The sequence below is a fragment of the Brassica napus genome, chromosome C5, assembly GCF_020379485.1.
Source record: "Brassica napus cultivar Da-Ae chromosome C5, Da-Ae, whole genome shotgun sequence".
In the NCBI taxonomy this organism is placed as follows: domain Eukaryota; kingdom Viridiplantae; phylum Streptophyta; class Magnoliopsida; order Brassicales; family Brassicaceae; genus Brassica; species Brassica napus.
In genome coordinates, this window is record NC_063448.1 from 49,218,757 (window position 1) to 49,239,747 (window position 20,991).

Below are 20,991 nucleotides of genomic sequence, written 5' to 3' on the forward strand. Positions count from 1 at the left end.
ATGTCACCACTCATAAGCTCAATGTAGACCCTATTTTTAAACCGATCAAACAGAAACGTCGTAAGCTAGGTCTAGAAAAAGCCCAAGCTGTCAACGACGAGGTCGATCGACTAACAAAGGCCGGGTCCATCCGAGAGGTACAATACCCCGATTGGCTAGCTAACCCAGTGGTAGTAAAAAAGAAGAATGGGAAATGGAGAATCTGTGTAGACTTCACCGATTTAAACAAAGCCTGTCCTAAGTGTGAGAGACAAGGTTTCACTTCTTAGATTTAGGTTAGGTCAAGAGAGATGAATGAGAATCGTGGGCTGAATCCCGTAAATAAACTTGAAGAATGAATATGATTTTATTGATGAGTTGAAAGATGATGAATACAAAGGAATGTATCTTGTGATGATCAAAGAATACGTAATGCTTTTAATCTAGTACAAAAGTTCCTCCATGAAAAAAAAGATATCCCTTGTCTTTTATCTTCTCCATCTTTATATAGTCTAGGTTTCGTCGGCAACCCTTCAACTGTTCTCCTAGATATTTGGCTTCAATTACGGAGCTCGCTTTAGGCTCCTCTTGACCGAGTCTCTTAAGGTGTTAGCTCACTTTCTGTCGTGACCTCTGCTATGATGTCTCCCAGGTCCAGTCGTCAGCTCGGCTTTCAGCTCCCTTTGTTATGATGGGCTTATCGCAACCCACATGCTAGCTCACGCTTATCGGTACCTCACCTGAGGGTCATATTCGGGTCCAACAGTTGCCCCCAGCTTCCGAATAAAATCCTTTGTCTCGGAAGCTAGAATCTAGCTATCGATCTTATCTTTTCGTTAAGATAATGATTAGTTCTTATCCTATTTAGATTCAGCTTACTCGATCTAACGGTCTTTATTACGTTTGGCAGAATCTATGGTTCAGATGGAGAGGGTTTGAAATGACTTTTCCGAATCTCGAGAGGTGATGGGATATAAAGCGGTGAACATTAACTGCTAGCCTTCCACTTTCTCCACGCCTCCGTTCGGTTTTCAAGGTAACTTCTCTCTCTTTATTTTACTGCGATTTTTTTTATCTTCCTCGTTACTTTTCTCTGCAAATTCTCTCCCAAACCTTGCAATCGATTTTCTCCTTAACCTTCCCATACTATGGATCATCCGAAAGAAGGTTCCGGGGAATCCGGGATGCCTCCCTCTGCTTCTGGAGCTAAACTACTGAAAGTTAAGCAAGAAATCGGAGCCAAGATGAGGAAGGGGAAAAAGACAGCCAGGGAGGCAATCGCGACCAGAGTTTCTAAACGGAAGAAGAAAGACGATTCTAGTGGGAGCAGTCCTCACTCGCCTTCGTTGCTGAAAAATCAAGACGTGGTTAACCTCATGGTTCAAGCTCTCGCCCAAAAGGAGCTTGGCCGTGCCTGTAATTCTGACGAAACCCCCGAGACCGCTCCGGAGGGTTGGTTCTGTTGCCATGAGAAGTACATCTCCAAGTCTCACTTGAGATTTCCTCTTCCGACCCTACTGCTTGATCTACTAGATCATTATCAGTTAGCCCTTTCCCAACTCTGTCCCTCGGTTATCCGGGTGATAAACGGCTTTATCACTAGGTCCAAAGAGGAGGGGGTTAGCGTCGGTCTTACCGAACTTATGAGCCTCTTTTCCCTGAAGGAAAGCGCCTCTAAGGAGGGTGGTACCGGGACCTACTACCTCCCTAGTCGTCCCAATCATGTTATCTTCAGATTCTCTAGTAGTGATGATGACTGGAGGAAGAAGTATTTTTACGTTAAAGTTGATCCTTCGACGGTTCCTGTGGGTCGGAACCTTAGGGTCACTTGGACTAATCCATCTGGTTAGGAATTCTAGGGATATGCTTTTTTCGTTTTATTCATTTATGGCCGAGTAACCTTTTGCTCTGATTTACTTGCAGAAATCGAAGATCCCCCGAAGCTCTCTACCAAGCTCACCAGGGCTCTATACCGCAAGTTGCAACAGAGTCCCTGTACCTGGGTGGCCTACACCACTTCTCGAATAAGTGCAGCCAGATTCCCAGATACCTACAACGCCTCTTTCCAAGATCCCATTCCTGCTGAGAACCTTGAGAGTGAGTTCTTGTCCGAACCTTTTCAATGATTTTATCGCTTTGAAGTTTTTAAACTTAAGGATTTCCATTGTTCCAGTTTCGGCAGGCGATTCGGTTGTATCGATCTCAACTGGTGCTAGTGCTTCGGGAACTGAAAAGTCTCAGCCAGGTGACATGACTCTGCGACCGTCATTCCGTTCTAGGGGTAACCCCTCTAAAGCTGCCAGTGCTTCTCGTGGAAGCGACAGGAACCAAGGAGGATCGTTCCTTATCTCAATGAAGGAAGTTTTGGACGACGGAGGATCCAAACCTGTTGTCGAGACTACTCCAACTGAGGTTGTAGCTCAGGATGCTGCTCCTCTCCCTGAGGTCCAGGTGCCGGAGGCTGACTACCAGGCTCCGAAGGGTACCTCTGAGATCGAGCCGTCGAGACACAAGAGGCCCAGGATCGATCAGGGCGGAGCTTCCATCCGTTCTTCTTCCTCGTCCTCTAGAGGAGGGACTGTTGGGTGGAGCTTTACCCATTCGAAGCCTGGGTCGATCCTGGATGACTCTTGGGGCCTAGCTGCGATAATGAGGCACCTGAAGAGCGTGGGATGTCCCCTTCCAGCGCTCAAGGACCTGACTAACCGAGATGAGTATCTCGATATTGCCCACTGTATGGGTCAGGTACGTGATCTCTATCTGTTATTTGTTTACATTCTTTGGAGACGATGATATATATATATATTTTCTTTGGATTTATTGCAGTTGGCTGGGGCTGTTAACAGGGCCCAGCTCAGGTTTGAGAATGCTCTGTGTGCTGCCCCCAATGCTGGTGAACTTGCTGAGGTTACCGAGATGGTTAAGGCAGCCAAAACCGATCTTGACCAAGCCCGGGTTCGAATTTCTGAACTCGAAGCCGAAGTGACGAGGCTAGGCTCGAAGGCCGATGCTCAGCAAGGAGAGATCGAGAGTCAAAAGCTCGATATCCAGGTGAAGAGCAGGAGGATCAATGATTTAGAGGCTGCTCGAAAGATAGCTGAGCATCAAGTACGTGAGCTCATTGCCTCATCCCGGGATAGCCAGAAGAACAAGGAAGCTGAAGTCAAGCTGGCTGTCAGGGAAGGGAAGAAAGAAGTCGCCGAAGCTTACGGCAAGATCCTGGTCTGTGTTAAGGAGAAGTTTGCTAGGAAGAAAGATGAGGTCGACGCTTTGGTGTACGCTCAGGAGCTCCAAGCTAATGCCGACCTCTTGAAGGATATGCTGAACAACAAGATCCAAAGCGTTGAAGAGGAGTACAACCAATTGGTGGCCTTATTACCAGAAGCGACAACTGCGTATGAGAAGGCTCAAGTCTCTGACTTCTCGGTCAGCAAGCTTCCTCTTCCCCAGATCTCGGAGAGTTCAGGTACTTTCGAGATTAACATGTTTAATCCATCCTTTTCTGGGGAGTATGGCTCTAATTTGGGTTTGATGGCTCCTGACTTAGCTCCAGTCGAGGCAGCAATAGGAGGTGACGGCAATGTGGTCGATGAGGGAGTTCCTGCCGGTGCTGGTGATCCGATTCAGGAAGAGAAGGAAGATTGAGAGCTACGGCTCTTTTAACTTTATGTTTTGTGTTTTTAAGACTTCGGCCTAAGGGCTTTGTTTCGTTATGTTTTGTGACTTAGTGCCTGAGGAGGCCTTTAAACCTTAACGCTTGCTGGATTTCAATAGCCTGGGGAGGTTTTTAAACCCTTTCTTATGTTTAAATCGTGGCTATTATTTCTGTTTTAAGTTTTTGAACTTAACCTCGTTTCATTTAATCATAGTGATTGCGAATCTCAGATGAGTTGTGTGCCGTCATCGTTGAGTCGGATTAGGACCTTTAGTCTTTATTTATGATAAGCATTTAGCTTAATGGATATTCGGTCGTGATAACCTTAAAGAGGAGTTCTTGATTTTAGCTCGGGGACCTGAGTCCGATTCGTAAGGTTCTGGGACCTGGTTGTTCAGGTTCGTAGGAACCTTTATTTAGATTCATAGGGACCTGAGTTAATTCGAAGGACTTCGAGGCCTTTGAAGTTTAACGGATGGAATTGAGGAATTTCGGGATTTTCCTGATTCTTTAGGATTTTAAGACTTTTCGATTTTGATAAGGGTTTCAAGACCTTCTGGTTTTGATTAGGATTTTAGGACCTGGTTGATTGTTAAGGATTTTAGGACCTTGCTGATTGTTAAGGATTTTAAGACCTTGCTGATTGTTAAGGATTTTAAGACCTTAGTTTATGTTAAGGATTTTAAGACCTCTGGGTGTATTAAGGATTTTAAGACCTTAGGTTCAGGTTTTCAGGGACCTGAATGTATTCGAGATTGTTGAGCTTAGGTCCCGATTTAGGGGGACCTAAATTTTCTTGGAGGGTTTTAAGACCTTTGATGTTTATGAAACTGAATCAATCGTTTTATTAATATCAGATATCAGAGAATACATGATTCAGATTATTTACACAGTAACTATTTTTAGGCTAAGTGTTCTTGGTAACACCTGCCCCTTTGGCTTAGGTGAGGAGGTTGGTGAGAAGAGGTTGGGGCTGCACTCATGACGGAGCTGCCTACGTACCCAGTCAAGGGATCAAGCCAAACGTAGTTCAGGGGTTTTAGGTACCTAATGATAGTATCTTTTGAGGTTCGTGGCATTCCACGATCGGATTTCAGGTACCCCGGTTCGTACCTTCTGGAGTTTGTAAACTCCGGGTCGTACTATGTGGATAATTCGGTAGGGTCCTTCCCAGTTGGTTCCTAACTTTCCAGCTCCCGGTTCCTTTGTTCCTTCGAACACTTTCCTAAGCACTAGGTCCCCTACGGCGAACTGTCGGGGCCTTACTTTGGAATTGTAGTGTCGTGCCATTGCTTGCTGATAATTTTGAATGCGAAGCAAGGCTTGGTCTCGTCTTTCCTCGATCAAGTCGAGGCTATCCATCAGGAGCTGGTTATTAGCTGCGGGATTTGAGGTGCAGAGCTCCCGTCTGAGGCTACCTGCGGTGGTTTCTGCTGGGACGACAGCCTCCATCCCATAAGCTAAGGAGAAGGGAGTTTCCTCTGTAGCTTTTCGTGGGGTGGTTCGGCAGGCCCATAGTACTTCGGGTAGTTTTTCCGACCAAAGCTCCTTTTGGGCTCCTAGGCGTTTCTTGAGGTTTGCTAAAACTGATTTGTTGGCAGCCTCCGCCTGTCCGTTCCCTTGAGGTCGCCGAGGTGATGAGAAGGTGAGGCGGATGTTCCATTTATCGCAGAAACTTTTGAAGTCGTGGGATATGAACTGTCCTCCATTGTCGGTTACGATTTCGTATGGGACGCCATGCCTGCATACGATGTTTTTCCAAACAAATCCTTCGACCTCGAATCTGTTTATTTGTTGGAAAGCTTCAGCTTCAATCCATTTCGTGAAGTAGTCGGTTAGGACCAGGAGGTTTAGTAACTTCTTTCCTTTCCCTGAAGGTACTAATGGACCTATAATGTCCATAGACCACCTCATGAATGGGTAGGGAGCTGATATGTTAGACAGCTTTTCCGCTGGTTGGTGTATGATCGGTGCATGCCTTTGGCATTTGTCGCACGATGAGGAGTAGACCTCACAATCTGCGATAATGGTAGGCCAGAAGTAGCCTTGCCTTTTTATTCGGATGGCTAAGGCTCTGCCTCCGGAATGGTTTCCACAGGAACCGTCGTGCATTTCCTTCATGAGTTTCATAGCTACTAGGCCGTGAACGCATTTTAGGTAAGGTCCGGAGACACTTCGTTTGTGGAGGGCTGACTCGATTATACAGTATCTTGCTGCTAAAGCTTTGAGTTTTCGAGCCTCCCACTTGTTGGGTGGAATTTTTCCCTCTAGGATGTAATCCATGATCGGTATTCTCCAGTCTTCTCTTCCTACAACTTTGTTGTGAAGAGAGGAGGGAGATTCCTGTTCGGGACCTGGTGCCGTGGTGCCCCCGGAGATATTTGTTGGAGTAGGTTCTGGGTTCTGAGGAATATCTCCAATTTCCTCGTTATCCCCTGTGGTTTGTGTAGCGTTCCTAGATGCGTTTTTAAGAGCGGTGCGGCTTCTTGTTTGGACTTTATAGACAAGTGGCTCCGAGGTCTGGATGGTGCCCCCGGAGGTACTCGTAGAGTTAGGCTCTAGGGAGTCTGAACTTCGGTGAGTACCTTCACTTTTGTCGTTGTTTTCCGGGTTCTGGGTTGCTTTCCTGGAGGTGTGCTTTCTAAAGCTGCGTGTTCTAGTTTTCGGGAACCAGAATGTCGTGAAAACTTGGGTAGCTACCGTCGGGAGGCTGTTATCCTCTATTTTTTCCTTTGGTTTGCTATCCATCTCAGCCTTGGTAGCTATGTCGATACTTGGCTTCTCGATTCCTTCCACGGGTATAATTCGTTTTACGAGAGGGTCGGATGTGGAAGCTAATGCGGCGAGCGCGTCTGCTGAGGAGTTCTCCCCTCGTGGGATCCTCGTTAGCTCGAACTTGTCAAACTGCTTTGTGAGGTTTAGGACGACCTCGAGGTATGCCCCCATTCTTTCGTCCCTTGTTTCGTATTCCCCGTGAAACTGGCTAGCTACCAGCTGCGAGTCGCTGTAGGCGTTTAGCTCCCGAATTCCGAGGCTCAGGGCGAGCTTTAATCCAGCGATTAGTGCTTCGTACTCGGCCTCGTTGTTGGAAGCGTTAAATCCAAGTCTATAGGATTGTTCGATGGTTTCTCCGGCTGAGGAGGTTAGTCTTAAACCGACACCGGAGCCTTGCCTTGACGAGGCTCCGTCCACGTATAGGCTCCATTTCGGAGCCTCTGTTTCCTGGTCTAGATGTCCGGATGCTAGGGCTAGTTTTTCCATGGGTGGGATATCTCGTCTCGGCGTCTATTAAGCTTTTGCTAGTATAATAGATAGGTCTCTGTTCGTTTTGTTCCTCTCGTACTAGCACTCCGCTGACTGCAGCTGCCGACACGGCGAGGTACAGGTACAGTGGTTCTCCTACTACAGGTTTGGATAGTATCGGAGGTTCCGAGAGGTAAGCCTTCAGCTGTTTGAAGGCTTCTTCGCACTTTTCATCCCATAAGAACTTCTTATTATTTTTCTGAAGTTTATAGAATGGAAGGCATTTATCGGTGGACCTGGAGATGAATCGATTTAGTGCTGCGATCCGTCCGGTCAATCTTTGTACCTCTCTGGTCGTTTTAGGTGATGGCATTTCCAGGAATGTCGCTATTTGTTTCGGGTTGGCTTCGATGCCTCTTTCGGTTACGAGGTAACCTAGGAATTCGCCGGAAGGTACTCCGAAGGTACACTTAGCTGGGTTTAGCTTCATGTCGTATTTGTTGAGGATTTCGAAACATTCTCTTAGATGGGAGATGTGGTCCTCCCCCTTTGAGGATTTGACTAACATGTCGTCGATGTAGACTTCCATGGTTTTTCCGAGTTGTCCAGCGAACATTTTATTTACTAACCTTTGATAGGTAGCTCCCGCGTTTTTCAAACCAAACGGCATGACCTTGTAACAATAGGTTCCTCGTTCAGTTATGAATGCGGTTTTCTCTTGATCCTCAGGATCCATCATAATCTGGTTATATCCTGAAAAGGCATCCATAAAGGACAAGAGCTGGTGTCCAGCCGTTGCTTCGACCAAACGATCGATATGAGGTAACGGGAAGCTGTCCTTAGGACAGGCTTTGTTTAAATCGGTGAAGTCTACACAGATTCTCCATTTCCCATTCTTCTTTTTTACTACCACTGGGTTAGCTAGCCAATCGGGGTATTGTACCTCTCGGATGGACCCGGCCTTTGTTAGTCGATCGACCTCGTCGTTGACAGCTTGGGCTTTTTCTAGACCTAGCTTACGACGTTTCTGTTTGATCGGTTTAAAAGTAGGGTCTACATTGAGCTTATGAGTGGTGACATTTGCATCTATGCCTTTCATGTCGCTGGTGGTCCATGCGAAAGTTTTGATATTCTGTTTTAGGAATTCGACGAGCTCCTTTTTGGTTTCGAGAGGTAGCTCGGATCCGATGCTCACCTGTTTCTCAGGGTTTGAGTCGTCGATGCTAACTTTTTCGGTGAGGTTCTTAGGGGGACCTCGGATATTTCGTTGCATTTCGCGACTCTCCTGGATCTGTAATTGCTATTGGGGGGATTCTTTTATGATTTCGAATCCTCCCAGGTAACAGATCCTTGAAATCTTTTGGCTACCGTGTATGGTAGCTATTCCGTTGGTTGTTGGAAATTTCACGCATTGGTGATAAGTTGAAGCTACTGCTTTCATCTTATGAATCCAAGGCCTTCCGAGGATTGCGTGGAAAGGGGATGGTTTGTCGACAATTATGAAGTTGGTCATTTTCATGACTCCGCCAGCTATAATTGGGAGCTTAATTGTTCCCAATGAGGTGGCTGTTTCACCTGAGAAACCTACGAGGTTGGATTTCTGGTCGACAATTTCGTAGTCGTCTATTTCCATTCCCTTTAGTGCGTTGTAGAAAATAAGATCGACGGAGCTTCCGGTGTCGATCATGAGCTTAGGTACCTCGTACCCTGCTATATTTAATGTTATGACAAGGGCATCGTCGTGAGGTCTATCGAGGTCTAATGTCTCACTCTCCCAGAAAGAGATCTTAGTGTTAGACTCAGGCTTGGTCGGTTTGGACTGAGTGTTTGACACAGCTTTCCGTACGTGACTTTTAATAGAGTTAACGGAGTCTTGACACACACCGGACCCTCCAAGGATGTAATCGATCCTTGAGCCAGGGCTCGATTGGGGAGGTGGTTTACTCAAGAGGGCCTCGATTTGTAGGCTTTTTCCTTGTGGAAACTTTCCAAGGATCATCTCGACTCTCTTTTTGGGAGCTGGGGGTGGTGAGTCTGTTTCTTTTTCAGGTGACCTCTCGCGTTTCGGAGAGCTATCTCTGGGACCTCTCTTCTGATAAGGTTGTGGCTTTTTGAGGTCCACATCTTTTATTTCTCCGGCTGCGAATTTAGCAGCCAGTTGTCGTTGGAGGTCCCAACATTCTTCGGTTGAATGTCCCTTTCGATCGTGGTAAGAGCAATGTTTGCTCTCGTCATAACCTTTGGACCAGGGGGCTTTAGCTGTCGCGGCGACAGGTTTTTCTTCCTTGTCTTCCTCGACTACGTAAGAATGTTCTCCCTGGGTCTGATTATTTCGGGAGCTACCTCTTTTGTGAGGTCCCTTTCCATCGGAGGCTTCGCCTTTCGGGTGACTCTGGGGTTTTCTGTGGAGCTTATCTAATGCTGCCATTTCCTCCTCCAAGGTAATGTATCTAGAGGCCTTATGGAGGGCGTCATCGATGGTTGGAGGGGGATTTAGCGTTAGCTCCGAGAAGAAACCTGATTTATACCAGAGACCTCTCCTAAGAGCCTCAATGGCTACCTGATCGTTGGGATTCGAGAGTTTAGTTCTTACTGCTCTGAACTTTTCGATGTAGACTCGCAGTGAGTCTTCCAGTCCTTGTCTGATCTTCCAGAGGTCAGCCTCAGACGCTTGTTTCAGGATGTGAGTTGAATATTGCTTCATAAAGGCGTTAGCCAATTGATCGAAACTGTCTATAGAGTTCGGCTCGAGGCTGGAGAACCATTCGAGGGCTGTTCCGATCAGGTTTTCGGCAAATGTTCTGCAATATCCTGCATCACACTCTTCCTTTGTGAAGTGAGCTTTAACGATAGCTAATCGGAAGGCTCTTAAATAGGCCTTTGGGTCTGCGTTCCCATCGTATTCAGGAATTTTAATTTTTCGAGTATCTCTTATGTAAGAGTTGGCAATTCTATCGGTGAACGGAGTTCCACGAGTCTCCTCAATTAAGCTCTCGATTTCGGGAGCTGAGCTCGTTACCTTGTGAACTTGAGCTCCCAATTTCTGGAGAGCTGCGTGGGTTCGCTCCATGTACCTGCGAATTGCGTCAGGTCCCTCGAAGGGAAGGACATTTGGGTCATTATCAGATACTCGGCGAGCAGGTTCCTGGTGAGACCGAGCTCGGTCGTCTTCCCAGCTAGCTGGCGAAATAGGTCGCTCATTGGTCCTTAGGCTCCGAGCGAGGTTAGTGCGGAGAGCTGCAGGATCAGCATCCGTTCTTTGGTATTCGTCTGTGCTTGGGGTTGAAACCCTAGCTTGAAACACTGAAGCTGATGTTCTGGCCCCGGACGGTATGTTGGTTCCTGCTCCAGACCCGGAAGGAGGTGGCGGTGGAGGCAAACGGGTGCTCCCACCGGTGTTTCGATCAGGCATGGAGCTAGTTGTAGCTACATTGCTCCCCATGGTGCTGGTGATAGGAGGGGTAAACGCAGGAGCTGTCCTAGCGCGAGGCGTTCGGAAAGCAGGTTCCTGCCCTTCTGCACCTGGGCTATCAGGGGAGAAGTTCAGGCGCTCTCTAGGGAAGGAAGGGTCGGCTAACCGTTCATGGAAAGTGACTCCTCTTCCCTGGTGGACGGACGGTTGGGTCGTTGCGGATTGAGATCTGGTTATCTCTTCGAACTGTTGCTGCCGTTCGGCTAACTGTTGCACCGTTCGCTCGGTCTCTTGAGCTTTGTCCACTAACTGGAGCATCATCCGACGGATCTCAGAAAGCTGATCTTCCGTTTGGTTCGGAGCGGATTGATGCGATGGGTTATTGAGGGCTGAGGACCCAAAGTTGGTCCCTCCGGAGGCTCTCGGGTTATTTGCCCCCGGAGCAGTGCGGTTCGGTGAGCTATTGCTCTGGATCGATTGATCGGGGTTAGATGGATTCGTTCCATCTAATGGATTCATCCTTTAAGCTTTAGAGAAAGGGATTCGATTATTTGTCCCCACAGACGGCGCCAATTGTGAGAGACAAGGTTTCACTTCTTAGATTTAGGTTAGGTCAAGAGAGATGAATGAGAATCGTGGGCTGAATCCCGTAAATAAACTTGAAGAATGAATATGATTTTATTGATGAGTTGAAAGATGATGAATACAAAGGAATGTATCTTGTGATGATCAAAGAATACGTAATGCTTTTAATCTAGTACAAAAGTTCCTCCATGAAAAAAAAGATATCCCTTGTCTTTTATCTTCTCCATCTTTATATAGTCTAGGTTTCGTCGGCAACCCTTCAACTGTTCTCCTAGATATTTGGCTTCAATTACGGAGCTCGCTTTAGGCTCCTCTTGACCGAGTCTCTTAAGGTGTTAGCTCACTTTCTGTCGTGACCTCTGCTATGATGTCTCCCAGGTCCAGTCGTCAGCTCGGCTTTCAGCTCCCTTTGTTATGATGGGCTTATCGCAACCCACATGCTAGCTCACGCTTATCGGTACCTCACCTGAGGGTCATATTCGGGTCCAACACTAAGGACAGCTTCCCGTTACCTCATATCGATCGTTTGGTCGAAGCAACGGCTGGACACCAGCTCTTGTCCTTTATGGATGCCTTTTCAGGATATAACCAGATTATGATGGATCCTGAGGATCAAGAGAAAACCGCATTCATAACTGAACGAGGAACCTATTTTTACAAGGTCATGCCGTTTGGTTTGAAAAACGCGGGAGCTACCTATCAAAGGTTAGTAAATAAAATGTTCGCTGGACAACTCGGAAAAACCATGGAAGTCTACATCGACGACATGTTAGTCAAATCCTCAAAGGGGGAGGACCACATCTCCCATCTAAGAGAATGTTTCGAAATCCTCAACAAATACGACATGAAGCTAAACCCAGCTAAGTGTACCTTCGGAGTACCTTCCGGCGAATTCCTAGGTTACCTCGTAACCGAAAGAGGCATCGAAGCCAACCCGAAACAAATAGCGACATTCCTGGAAATGCCATCACCTAAAACGACCAGAGAGGTACAAAGATTGACCGGACGGATCGCAGCACTAAATCGATTCATCTCCAGGTCCACCGATAAATGCCTTCCATTCTATAAACTTCTGAAAAATAATAAGAAGTTCTTATGGGATGAAAAGTGCGAAGAAGCCTTCAAACAGCTGAAGGCTTACCTCTCGGAACCTCCGATACTATCCAAACCTGTAGTAGGAGAACCACTGTACCTGTACCTCGCCGTGTCGGCAGCTGCAGTCAGCGGAGTGCTAGTACGAGAGGAACAAAACGAACAGAGACCTGTCTATTATACTAGCAAAAGCTTAATAGACGCCGAGACGAGATATCCCACCATGGAAAAACTAGCCCTAGCAGTCGTGACAGCTGCCAGGAAGCTGCGACCTTATTTCCAATCGCACTCGATCATCGTAATGACCTCACAACCATTACGGACGATTCTGCATAGCCCTAGCCAATCCGGACGATTAGCAAAATGGGCTATAGAGCTCAGCGAGTACGACATCGAGTACAGACCCCGAGCAGCAGCAAAAGCTCAGGTCCTCGCCGATTTCGTTATTGAGCTAGCATCCGAACATCTAGACCAGGAAACAGAGGTTCCGAAATGGAGCCTATACGTGGACGGAGCCTCGTCAAGGCAAGGCTCCGGTGTCGGTTTAAGACTAACCTCCTCAGCCGGAGAAACCATCGAACAATCCTATAGACTTGGATTTAACGCTTCCAACAACGAGGCCGAGTACGAAGCACTAATCGCTGGATTAAAGCTCGCCCTGAGCCTCGGAATTCGGGAGCTAAACGCCTACAGCGACTCGCAGCTGGTAGCTAGCCAGTTTCACGGGGAATACGAAACAAGGGACGAAAGAATGGGGGCATACCTCGAGGTCGTCCTAAACCTCACAAAGCAGTTTGACAAGTTCGAGCTAACGAGGATCCCACGAGGGGAGAACTCCTCAGCAGACGCGCTCGCCGCATTGGCTTCCACATACCCGTGGAAGGAATCGAGAAGCCAAGTATCGACATAGCTACCAAGGCTGAGATGGATAGCAAACCAAAGGAAAAAATAGAGGATAACAGCCTCCCGACGGTAGCTACCCAAGTTTTCACGACATTCTGGTTCCCGAAAACTAGAACACGCAGCTTTAGAAAGCACACCTCCAGGAAAGCAACCCAGAACCCGGAAAACAATGACAAAAGTGAAGGTACTCACCGAAGTTCAGACTCCCTAGAGCCTAACTCTACGAGTACCTCCGGGGGCACCATCCAGACCTCGGAGCCACTTGTCTATAAAGTCCAAACAAGAAGCCGCACCGCTCTTAAAAACGCATCTAGGAACGCTACACAAACCACAGGGGATAACGAGGAAATTGGAGATATTCCTCAGAACCCAGAACCTACTCCAACGAATATCTCCGGGGGCACCACGGCACCAGGTCCCGAACAGGAATCTCCCTCCTCTCTTCACAACAAAGTTGTAGGGAGAGAAGACTGGAGAATACCGATCATGGATTACATCCTAGAGGGAAAAATTCCACCCAACAAGTGGGAGGCTCGAAAACTCAAAGCTTTAGCAGCAAGATACTGTATAATCGAGTCAGCCCTCCACAAACGAAGTGTCTCCGGACCTTACCTAAAATGCGTTCACGGCCTAGTAGCTATGAAACTCATGAAGGAAATGCACGACGGTTCCTGTGGAAACCATTCCGGAGGCAGAGCCTTAGCCATCCGAATAAAAAGACAAGGCTACTTCTGGCCTACCATTATCGCAGATTGTGAGGTCTACTCCTCATCGTGCGACAAATGCCAAAGGCATGCACCGATCATACACCAACCAGCGGAAAAGCTGTCTAACATATCAGCTCCCTACCCATTCATGAGGTGGTCTATGGACATTATAGGTCATTAGTACCTTCAGGGAAAGGAAAGAAGTTACTAAACCTCCTGGTCCTAACCGACTACTTCACAAAATGGATTGAAGCTGAAGCTTTCCAACAAATAAACAGATTCGAGGTCGAAGGATTTGTTTGGAAAAACATCGTATGCAGGCATGGCGTCCCATACGAAATCGTAACCGACAATGGAGGACAGTTCATATCCCACGACTTCAAAAGTTTCTGCGATAAATGGAACATCCGCCTCACCTTCTCATCACCTCGGCGACCTCAAGGGAACGGACAGGCGGAGGCTGCCAACAAATCAGTTTTAGCAAACCTCAAGAAACGCCTAGGAGCCCAAAAGGAGCTTTGGTCGGAAAAACTACCCGAAGTACTATGGGCCTGCCGAACCACCCCACGAAAAGCTACAGAGGAAACTCTCTTCTCCTTAGCTTATGGGATGGAAGCTGTCGTCCCAGCAGAACCCACCGCAGGTAGCCTCAGACGGGAGCTCTGCACCTCAAATCCCGCAGCTAATAACCAGCTCCTGATGGATAGCCTCGACTTGATCGAGGAAAGACGAGACCAAGCCTTGCTTCGCATTCAAAATTATCAGCAAGCAATGGCACGACACTACAATTCCAAAGTAAGGCCCCGACAGTTCGCCGTAGGGGACCTAGTGCTTAGGAAAGTGTTCGAAGGAACAAAGGAACCGGGAGCTGGAAAGTTAGGAACCAACTGGGAAGGACCCTACCGAATTATCCACATAGTACGACCCAGAGTTTACAAACTCCAGAAGGTACGAACCGGGGTACCTGAAATCCGATCGTGGAATGCCACGAACCTCAAAAGATACTATCATTAGGTACCTAAAACCCCTGAACTACGTTTGGCTTGATCCCTTGACTGGGTACGTAGGCAACTCCGTCATGAGTGCAGCCCCAACCTCTTCTCACCAACCTCCTCACCTAAGCCAAAGGGGCAGGTGTTACCAAGAACACTTAGCCTAAAAATAGTTACTGTGTAAATAATCTGAATCATGTATTCTCTGATATCTGATATTAATAAAACGATTGATTCAGTTTTATAAACATCAAAGGTCTTAAAACCCTCCAAGAAAATTTAGGTCCCCCTAAATCGGGACCTAAGCTCAACAATCTCGAATACATTCAGGTCCCTGAAAACCTGAACCTAAGGTCTTAAAATCCTTAATACACCCAAAGGTCTTAAAATCCTTAACATAAACTAAGGTCTTACAATCCTTAACAATCAGCAAGGTCCTAAAATCCTTAACAATCAACCAGGTCCTAAAATCCTAATCAAAACCAAAAGGTCTTGAAACCCTTATCAAAATCGAAAGGTCTTAAAATCCTAAAGAATCAGGAAAATCCCGAAATTCCTCAATTCCATCCGTTAAACTTCAAAGGCCTCGAAGTCCTTCGAATTAACTCAGGTCCATATGAATCTAAATCCAGGTTCCTACGAACCTGAACAACCAGGTCCCAGAACCTTTCGAATCGGACTCAGGTCCCCGAGCTAAAATCAAGAACTTCTCTTTAAGGTTATCACGACCGAATATCCATTAAGCTAAATGCTTATCATAAATTAAGACTAAAGGTCCTAATCCGACTCAACGATGACAGCACACAACTCATCTGAGATTCGCAATCACTATGATTAAATGAAACGAGGTTAAGTTCAAAAACTTAAAACAGAAATAATAGCCACGATTTAAACATAAGAAAGGGTTTAAGAGCCTCCCCAGGCTATTGAAATCCAAACATAATAAGATCCCATATTTCCCAATATAATTTATGTTTAAGTACATGAATCGTTGGGTTGTATCTCTGTGTGTGATTAAAAAAGTTCACAGTATTTGTATTTGCAAGAATTGTTAAAGTCTCTCTAAGTATTTACTTCCTATATTTTTAGACGAGAGAGCTTGTCTAATCTTCAGATTCGAACTTTTAGGTCGTTTACTGACTCTATCTAAAACAGGTTTCAACCTAAAAGACTCAAAAGACACTAAAAAAACGCAACACATCATAGAGACCTGTTTCTCTGTGTTGGCAATGTACTTGGAGCCAAGATATTCACTTGGGAGAGTTGTAATGGCTAAATAATTATGATCGTGATTGTTACAGATTACACGTTTGATCCATATACGGATGTTTTCCGGAAGTTAAAAGTCTTATTGATTCTTCGCAAATATCAGCATTTTGTCACGGGGGTTTTCCAGGAAAGGAGGCTGGCTTGGTATGCAAGTGGCATATCCGAGCCTCTACGGTCTTCCAAAAAAGCATGTGACAGTTTGCATCCAATCCACCTCCTCTGGAATGAGAATCAATTTAATAAGAAGAATGGTAGGTGGGATTTTGGTGCCATTGACGAACTACCAAGTTATTTGTGAATAGTCGTCCGAAATTTATTGGAAACTTTGGAAGGGATTGAAAGAGAAATGAAGCCACGAGTAAGATCCACTAGTGTGCGACACCCGATAGATGAGGTAACAGAGAGAGTCAGAGAACTACATGAAGCAACACTGTGTTACTAAAGAAGCCGTGAAGCGGTTGAAGTACTGAGTAAGATGGCTGAATATAACTATAAGATAGTCATGAAGGAGGTCTTGACGATAGTCTCTGTGCCACGTCCGGTTCTGGTGCGATGACTCAACATTGCACGCATGTTATATGTGTTTTGCAAGGAGGGTACTGATGAATTCACCAATCCGCATGGAAAGCTCAAAGATCTCATCATCTATTCGTTCATCTATCCTATTATGGTTTGAATCACATCGGACTGTTTGACCATTGTCTTCCATCATCCGTTCCCTACTTTTATTTGTATGTACTAGGAGTTAATCAGCGCTACGCACGGAGCTATTTTGATTTTCAAATGTTAACTATATAGTTTTTTTTACATTGTATTCTGAACAACAACAAAATTGGGAAAATTTTATGTTTACCACTTTCAAGGTACCACTTTTCATCTTTACCACCACTTAAGAGACATTTTCAAAAATGCCTTGTTCATTAAGTGACAAAATACTCTTATGCCATTGTTATCTATATATAATAAATCATTATTTAAATAAATAAAAAAATAATAATAATAAAATAATAAAAAATTAACTTTTTTTATGTTTCGGATTATACTTTTTCAAATTCGAACTTTTTTATAAATTGTTTTTTAATTTTCTTTTTGGATTTTTTTTTATTTTTTTCAAAATATTTTTTTGAAAATCAAAAATTATGAAACTATTTTTAATATTTTTAAGTATTTATTTATATATTTATTAGAATCTTGAATTTCACATTCCAAAAACTTTACTCCACCCCTCAACTCTAAACCCTAAGTCTAGATTAGTTAACCCTAGGGTATAAGTGTCTTTTACCCTTCATTAAAAATGAGGGTAAAAGTAATTAGTGTAAACATGAAAAGTGGTACCATGAATGTGGTATTTGTGGCGATTTTCCGACAAAATTCTGAATTATATTTTGTGTGTATATATTTCTTTGGAAAAAACGGAAAACTATATTTTTTTCAGATAAATGTTTAATATAGTTTTTCATTTCTTATATTATATATTTACTTATTATTTAGTTTTTTTTATATTGTAGGGCAACTCTCTCAAATATTTTTTTTAAGTTTTTGTCACAAAAATAACATTGAATAAGTAAAATGACCAAAATAGCCACTTTTTATTTTGAAAATTTTAATTTTAATTTTTTTTTTAATTTGAAATCCTATCCTCAAAACCCCACCCTTAACTCTAAACTATAAATCTAGATTAGTTAACCCTACGGCATAAATGTATTATTACTCTTTAATAAAACTTTTGTTGGTCATTTTTTTCATTAAGGCTATATTGTGACAAAATGTTAAACTGACCATCTTAAGGAATTTCTCTATATTGTATATATATTTATTTTAATTTTTTTACTTTTATATCAAATGGTAAAATTACAATAGATATTTAATGTAATATTTCTATATCTTATATTGTATATTTGCTTATTATTTATTTAACTATACATTTTCCATTTAACTATACATTTTTGAGATAGATGTATATATTTTTTTATATTGTATATTTACTAACTATTTATCTTTTATTATTTTGTATATTTACTTTTTTCTAAATTTCTTGATTTTATATCAATGATAATATTATGATATATATTTAATGTAATATTTTTATTTTTTATATACAATATTTACTAATTATTTAATTTTTTCTTATATTTTTACTTATTATAATATGTAACATTTCTATCTCTTATATTGTATATTTACTTACTATTTATTTCTTCCTATATTGTATATATATTTACTTATAAAAGTATTTGTAAATAATAAAAATGTAAAAAAATACATTTTTCAGATAGATGTTTGATATTAGTTTTTATTTCTTATATTGTGTATTTACTTATTATTTATTTTTTTATATTGTATATTTACTTTTTTATTCTAATATTATGATAGATGCTTAATGTAATATTTTTATTTCTTATACTTAACTATTGTTGTAAAAAAAAAATATACTTAATTATTATTTATTTTACTATACATTTTTCAGATTGATGTTTAATTTAGTTTTTTCAGTTATAATATTGTATATTTACTTATTGTGTATTTTTTCTTATATTGTATATTTATTAATTCTAATATTACGATAGATGTTTAATATAATATATCTATTTGTTAAATTGTATATTTACTTATTATTCATTTTACTAAACATTTTTTCAAAGAGATGTTTAATTTAATTTTTTAATTTCTTAATTGTATTTTACCTATTTTTTATTTTTTCTTATATAGTATATTTATTTATTTTAATTTTCTTCCTTTTATACCAAATAATAGTATTATGATAGAGGTTTAATGTGATATTTATATTTCTTATATTGTATGTTTCTTTTACATATATTGTATGCTTGTTTTACTTATATTGTATATTTATTTATAAAATATTTGGAAATAATAAAAATGTAAGACTATACATTTTTCGGATAGATGTTTAATGTAGTGTTTTTATTTCTTATATGGTATATTTACTTATCTAATTGTTTTTTTTATATCAAATTGTAATATTATGATATATGTTTAATGTAATATTTCTATTTCTTATATTATATATTTACTTATTATTTATTTTATAATATATTTTTCAGATAGATGTTTAATGTACTTTTTTGTATTTTTTATATTGTATATTTACTTTTATTTTTGATGTTTTATATTTACTTATTGTAATATTATAATAAATGTTTAGTGTAATATTTTTATATTTTATATTCACTTATTATTGATTAAACTATACATTTTCAGATATATGTTTAATTTACTTTTTCTATTTTATATATTGTATATTTACTCATTCTAATTTTCTTGTTTTTATATCAAATGATAATATTATGGTAGATGTTTAATGTAATATTTCTATTTATTATATTGTATATTTACTTATTATTTATTTTTCCTTATATTGTATATTTAATTATTATTGTTTAATGTAATGTTTTTATTTCTTATATTGTTTATTTACTTATTATTTATTTTATATTTTTTAAATAATAATGTCACGTCTCATGGGAGAAGTTTTTCCGCTGATGTGAACCCTCTATGGAACCTCAAAATGTCTCTTTTATTAGTATCTATTTGTACTATTGTATATTTACTTATTGTGTATTTTTCATTATATTGTATATTTACTTATTCTAATATTATGATAGATGTTTAATATAATATTTTTAATTTTTTTTAAATTGTATATGGACTTATTATTTATTTTTCTAAACATGTTTTTCAAAGAGATGTTTTATTTAGTTTTTAATTTCTTAATTGTATTTTACCTATTGTTTATTTTTTGTTATATCATATATTTACTTATTTAAATTTTTTTTGCTTTTATATCAAATGATAATATTATGATAGAGGTTTGAATTAATATTTATATTTCTTATATTATATGCTTGTTTGACTTATATTGTTATAAAATATCTGGAAATAATAAAAATGTAAAACTATACATTTTTTAGATAGAAGTTTAATGTTGTTTTTCCATTTCTTATATTGTATATTCACTGTTTTATTATATATTTACTTATCTAACTGTTTTGCTTTTATATCAAATTGTAATATTACGATAGATGTTTAATATAATATTTCAATTACTTATATTATACATTTACTTATTATTTATTTTATTATATACTTTTCAGATAGATGTTTAATATATTTTCTTGTATTTCTTATATTGTATATTTACTTATTCTTTATTTTTCGTATTTTTATATTTACTTATTGTAATGTTATAATTAATGTTTAATGTAATATTTTTATATTGTATATTTACTTATTATTTATTTAACTATACATTTTCCAGATATATGTTTAATTTAGGTTTTTCCATTTTTATATTGTATATTTACTTATTGTTTATCTTTTCTTATTTTATATATTTATTTATCTTAAATTTCTTGCTTTTATATCAATGATAATATTACGATATATATCTAATGTAATATTTTTATTTCTTATATACTATATTTGCTTATTATTTTTTATTTTATTTTATATTTATTTATTCTAATATTACGATAAATATTTAATTTAATATTTCTATTTCTTATATTGTGTATTTAGTTATTATTTATTATACGATACATTTTTCAGATATATGTTTAATTTAGTTTTTTTTATTTCTTAATTATATATTTACTTATTATTTATTTTCCTTATATTGTATATTTACTTATTATTGTTTAATGCAATGTTTCTATTGTTTATTTACTTATTATTTATTTTTCCTTATATTGCAAATTTAGTTATTATTTATTTTCTATTTTTGAAATAATAATGCCACGTGTCATCTTTCGGAGAATTTTTTTTCGCTGGTGTAGACGCTCTATGGAGCTTCAAAAGGTCCCTTTTATTAGTAAGGATTCGCAAGATCAACGTTTTAGTTTCCTAAAGTAAGGTTCAAAAGTACCCTTGACCTTCAATCGCCAAGTTTTGGTCACGTTCTTTCACTGTTATCAAACCTTTCATTGTCATAGAAGAGTCTTTTTTTACCTTTTTTTGTGGCTCTTTTAGGCAGCTTGCTTTGATAAGCGTTTTAGATGCTAGGATTTGATCTTTCCAAACTTTTGTATCCCCTGTGTCATTAGATTCTAATGAAAATTCACATACTTAACAAAAAAGAAAAAAAGAAAAAAAAGTACCCTTGATTGATAAAACATATTAATACTAATAATATAAAAA

General features: G+C 40.5%; 1 protein-coding gene across 5 annotated transcripts; it reads left to right on the top strand.

Moving 5' to 3' along the window:
- The first annotated feature begins 537 nt into the window (after window positions 1–537).
- Window positions 538–3,863, top strand: LOC106439746. Of its 5 annotated transcripts, XM_048756965.1 has the most exons (4): window positions 538–1,015; window positions 1,903–2,076; window positions 2,153–2,724; window positions 2,806–3,863. In XM_048756965.1, exons 3-4 carry the CDS (start codon window positions 2,230–2,232, stop codon window positions 3,622–3,624), a joined length of 1,314 nt encoding a protein of 437 aa, XP_048612922.1. In that variant the 5' UTR covers window positions 538–1,015; window positions 1,903–2,076; window positions 2,153–2,229; the 3' UTR covers window positions 3,625–3,863. The 5 variants fall into 5 exon arrangements, with proteins under 5 accessions (XP_048612922.1, XP_048612921.1, XP_048612923.1 ...); XM_048756964.1 differs by having other exon boundaries at window positions 1,903–2,724; XM_048756966.1 differs by lacking the exon at window positions 538–1,015 and having other exon boundaries at window positions 1,675–2,724; window positions 2,806–3,445; window positions 3,527–3,863.
- Window positions 3,864–20,991: the final 17,128 nt, after the last annotated feature.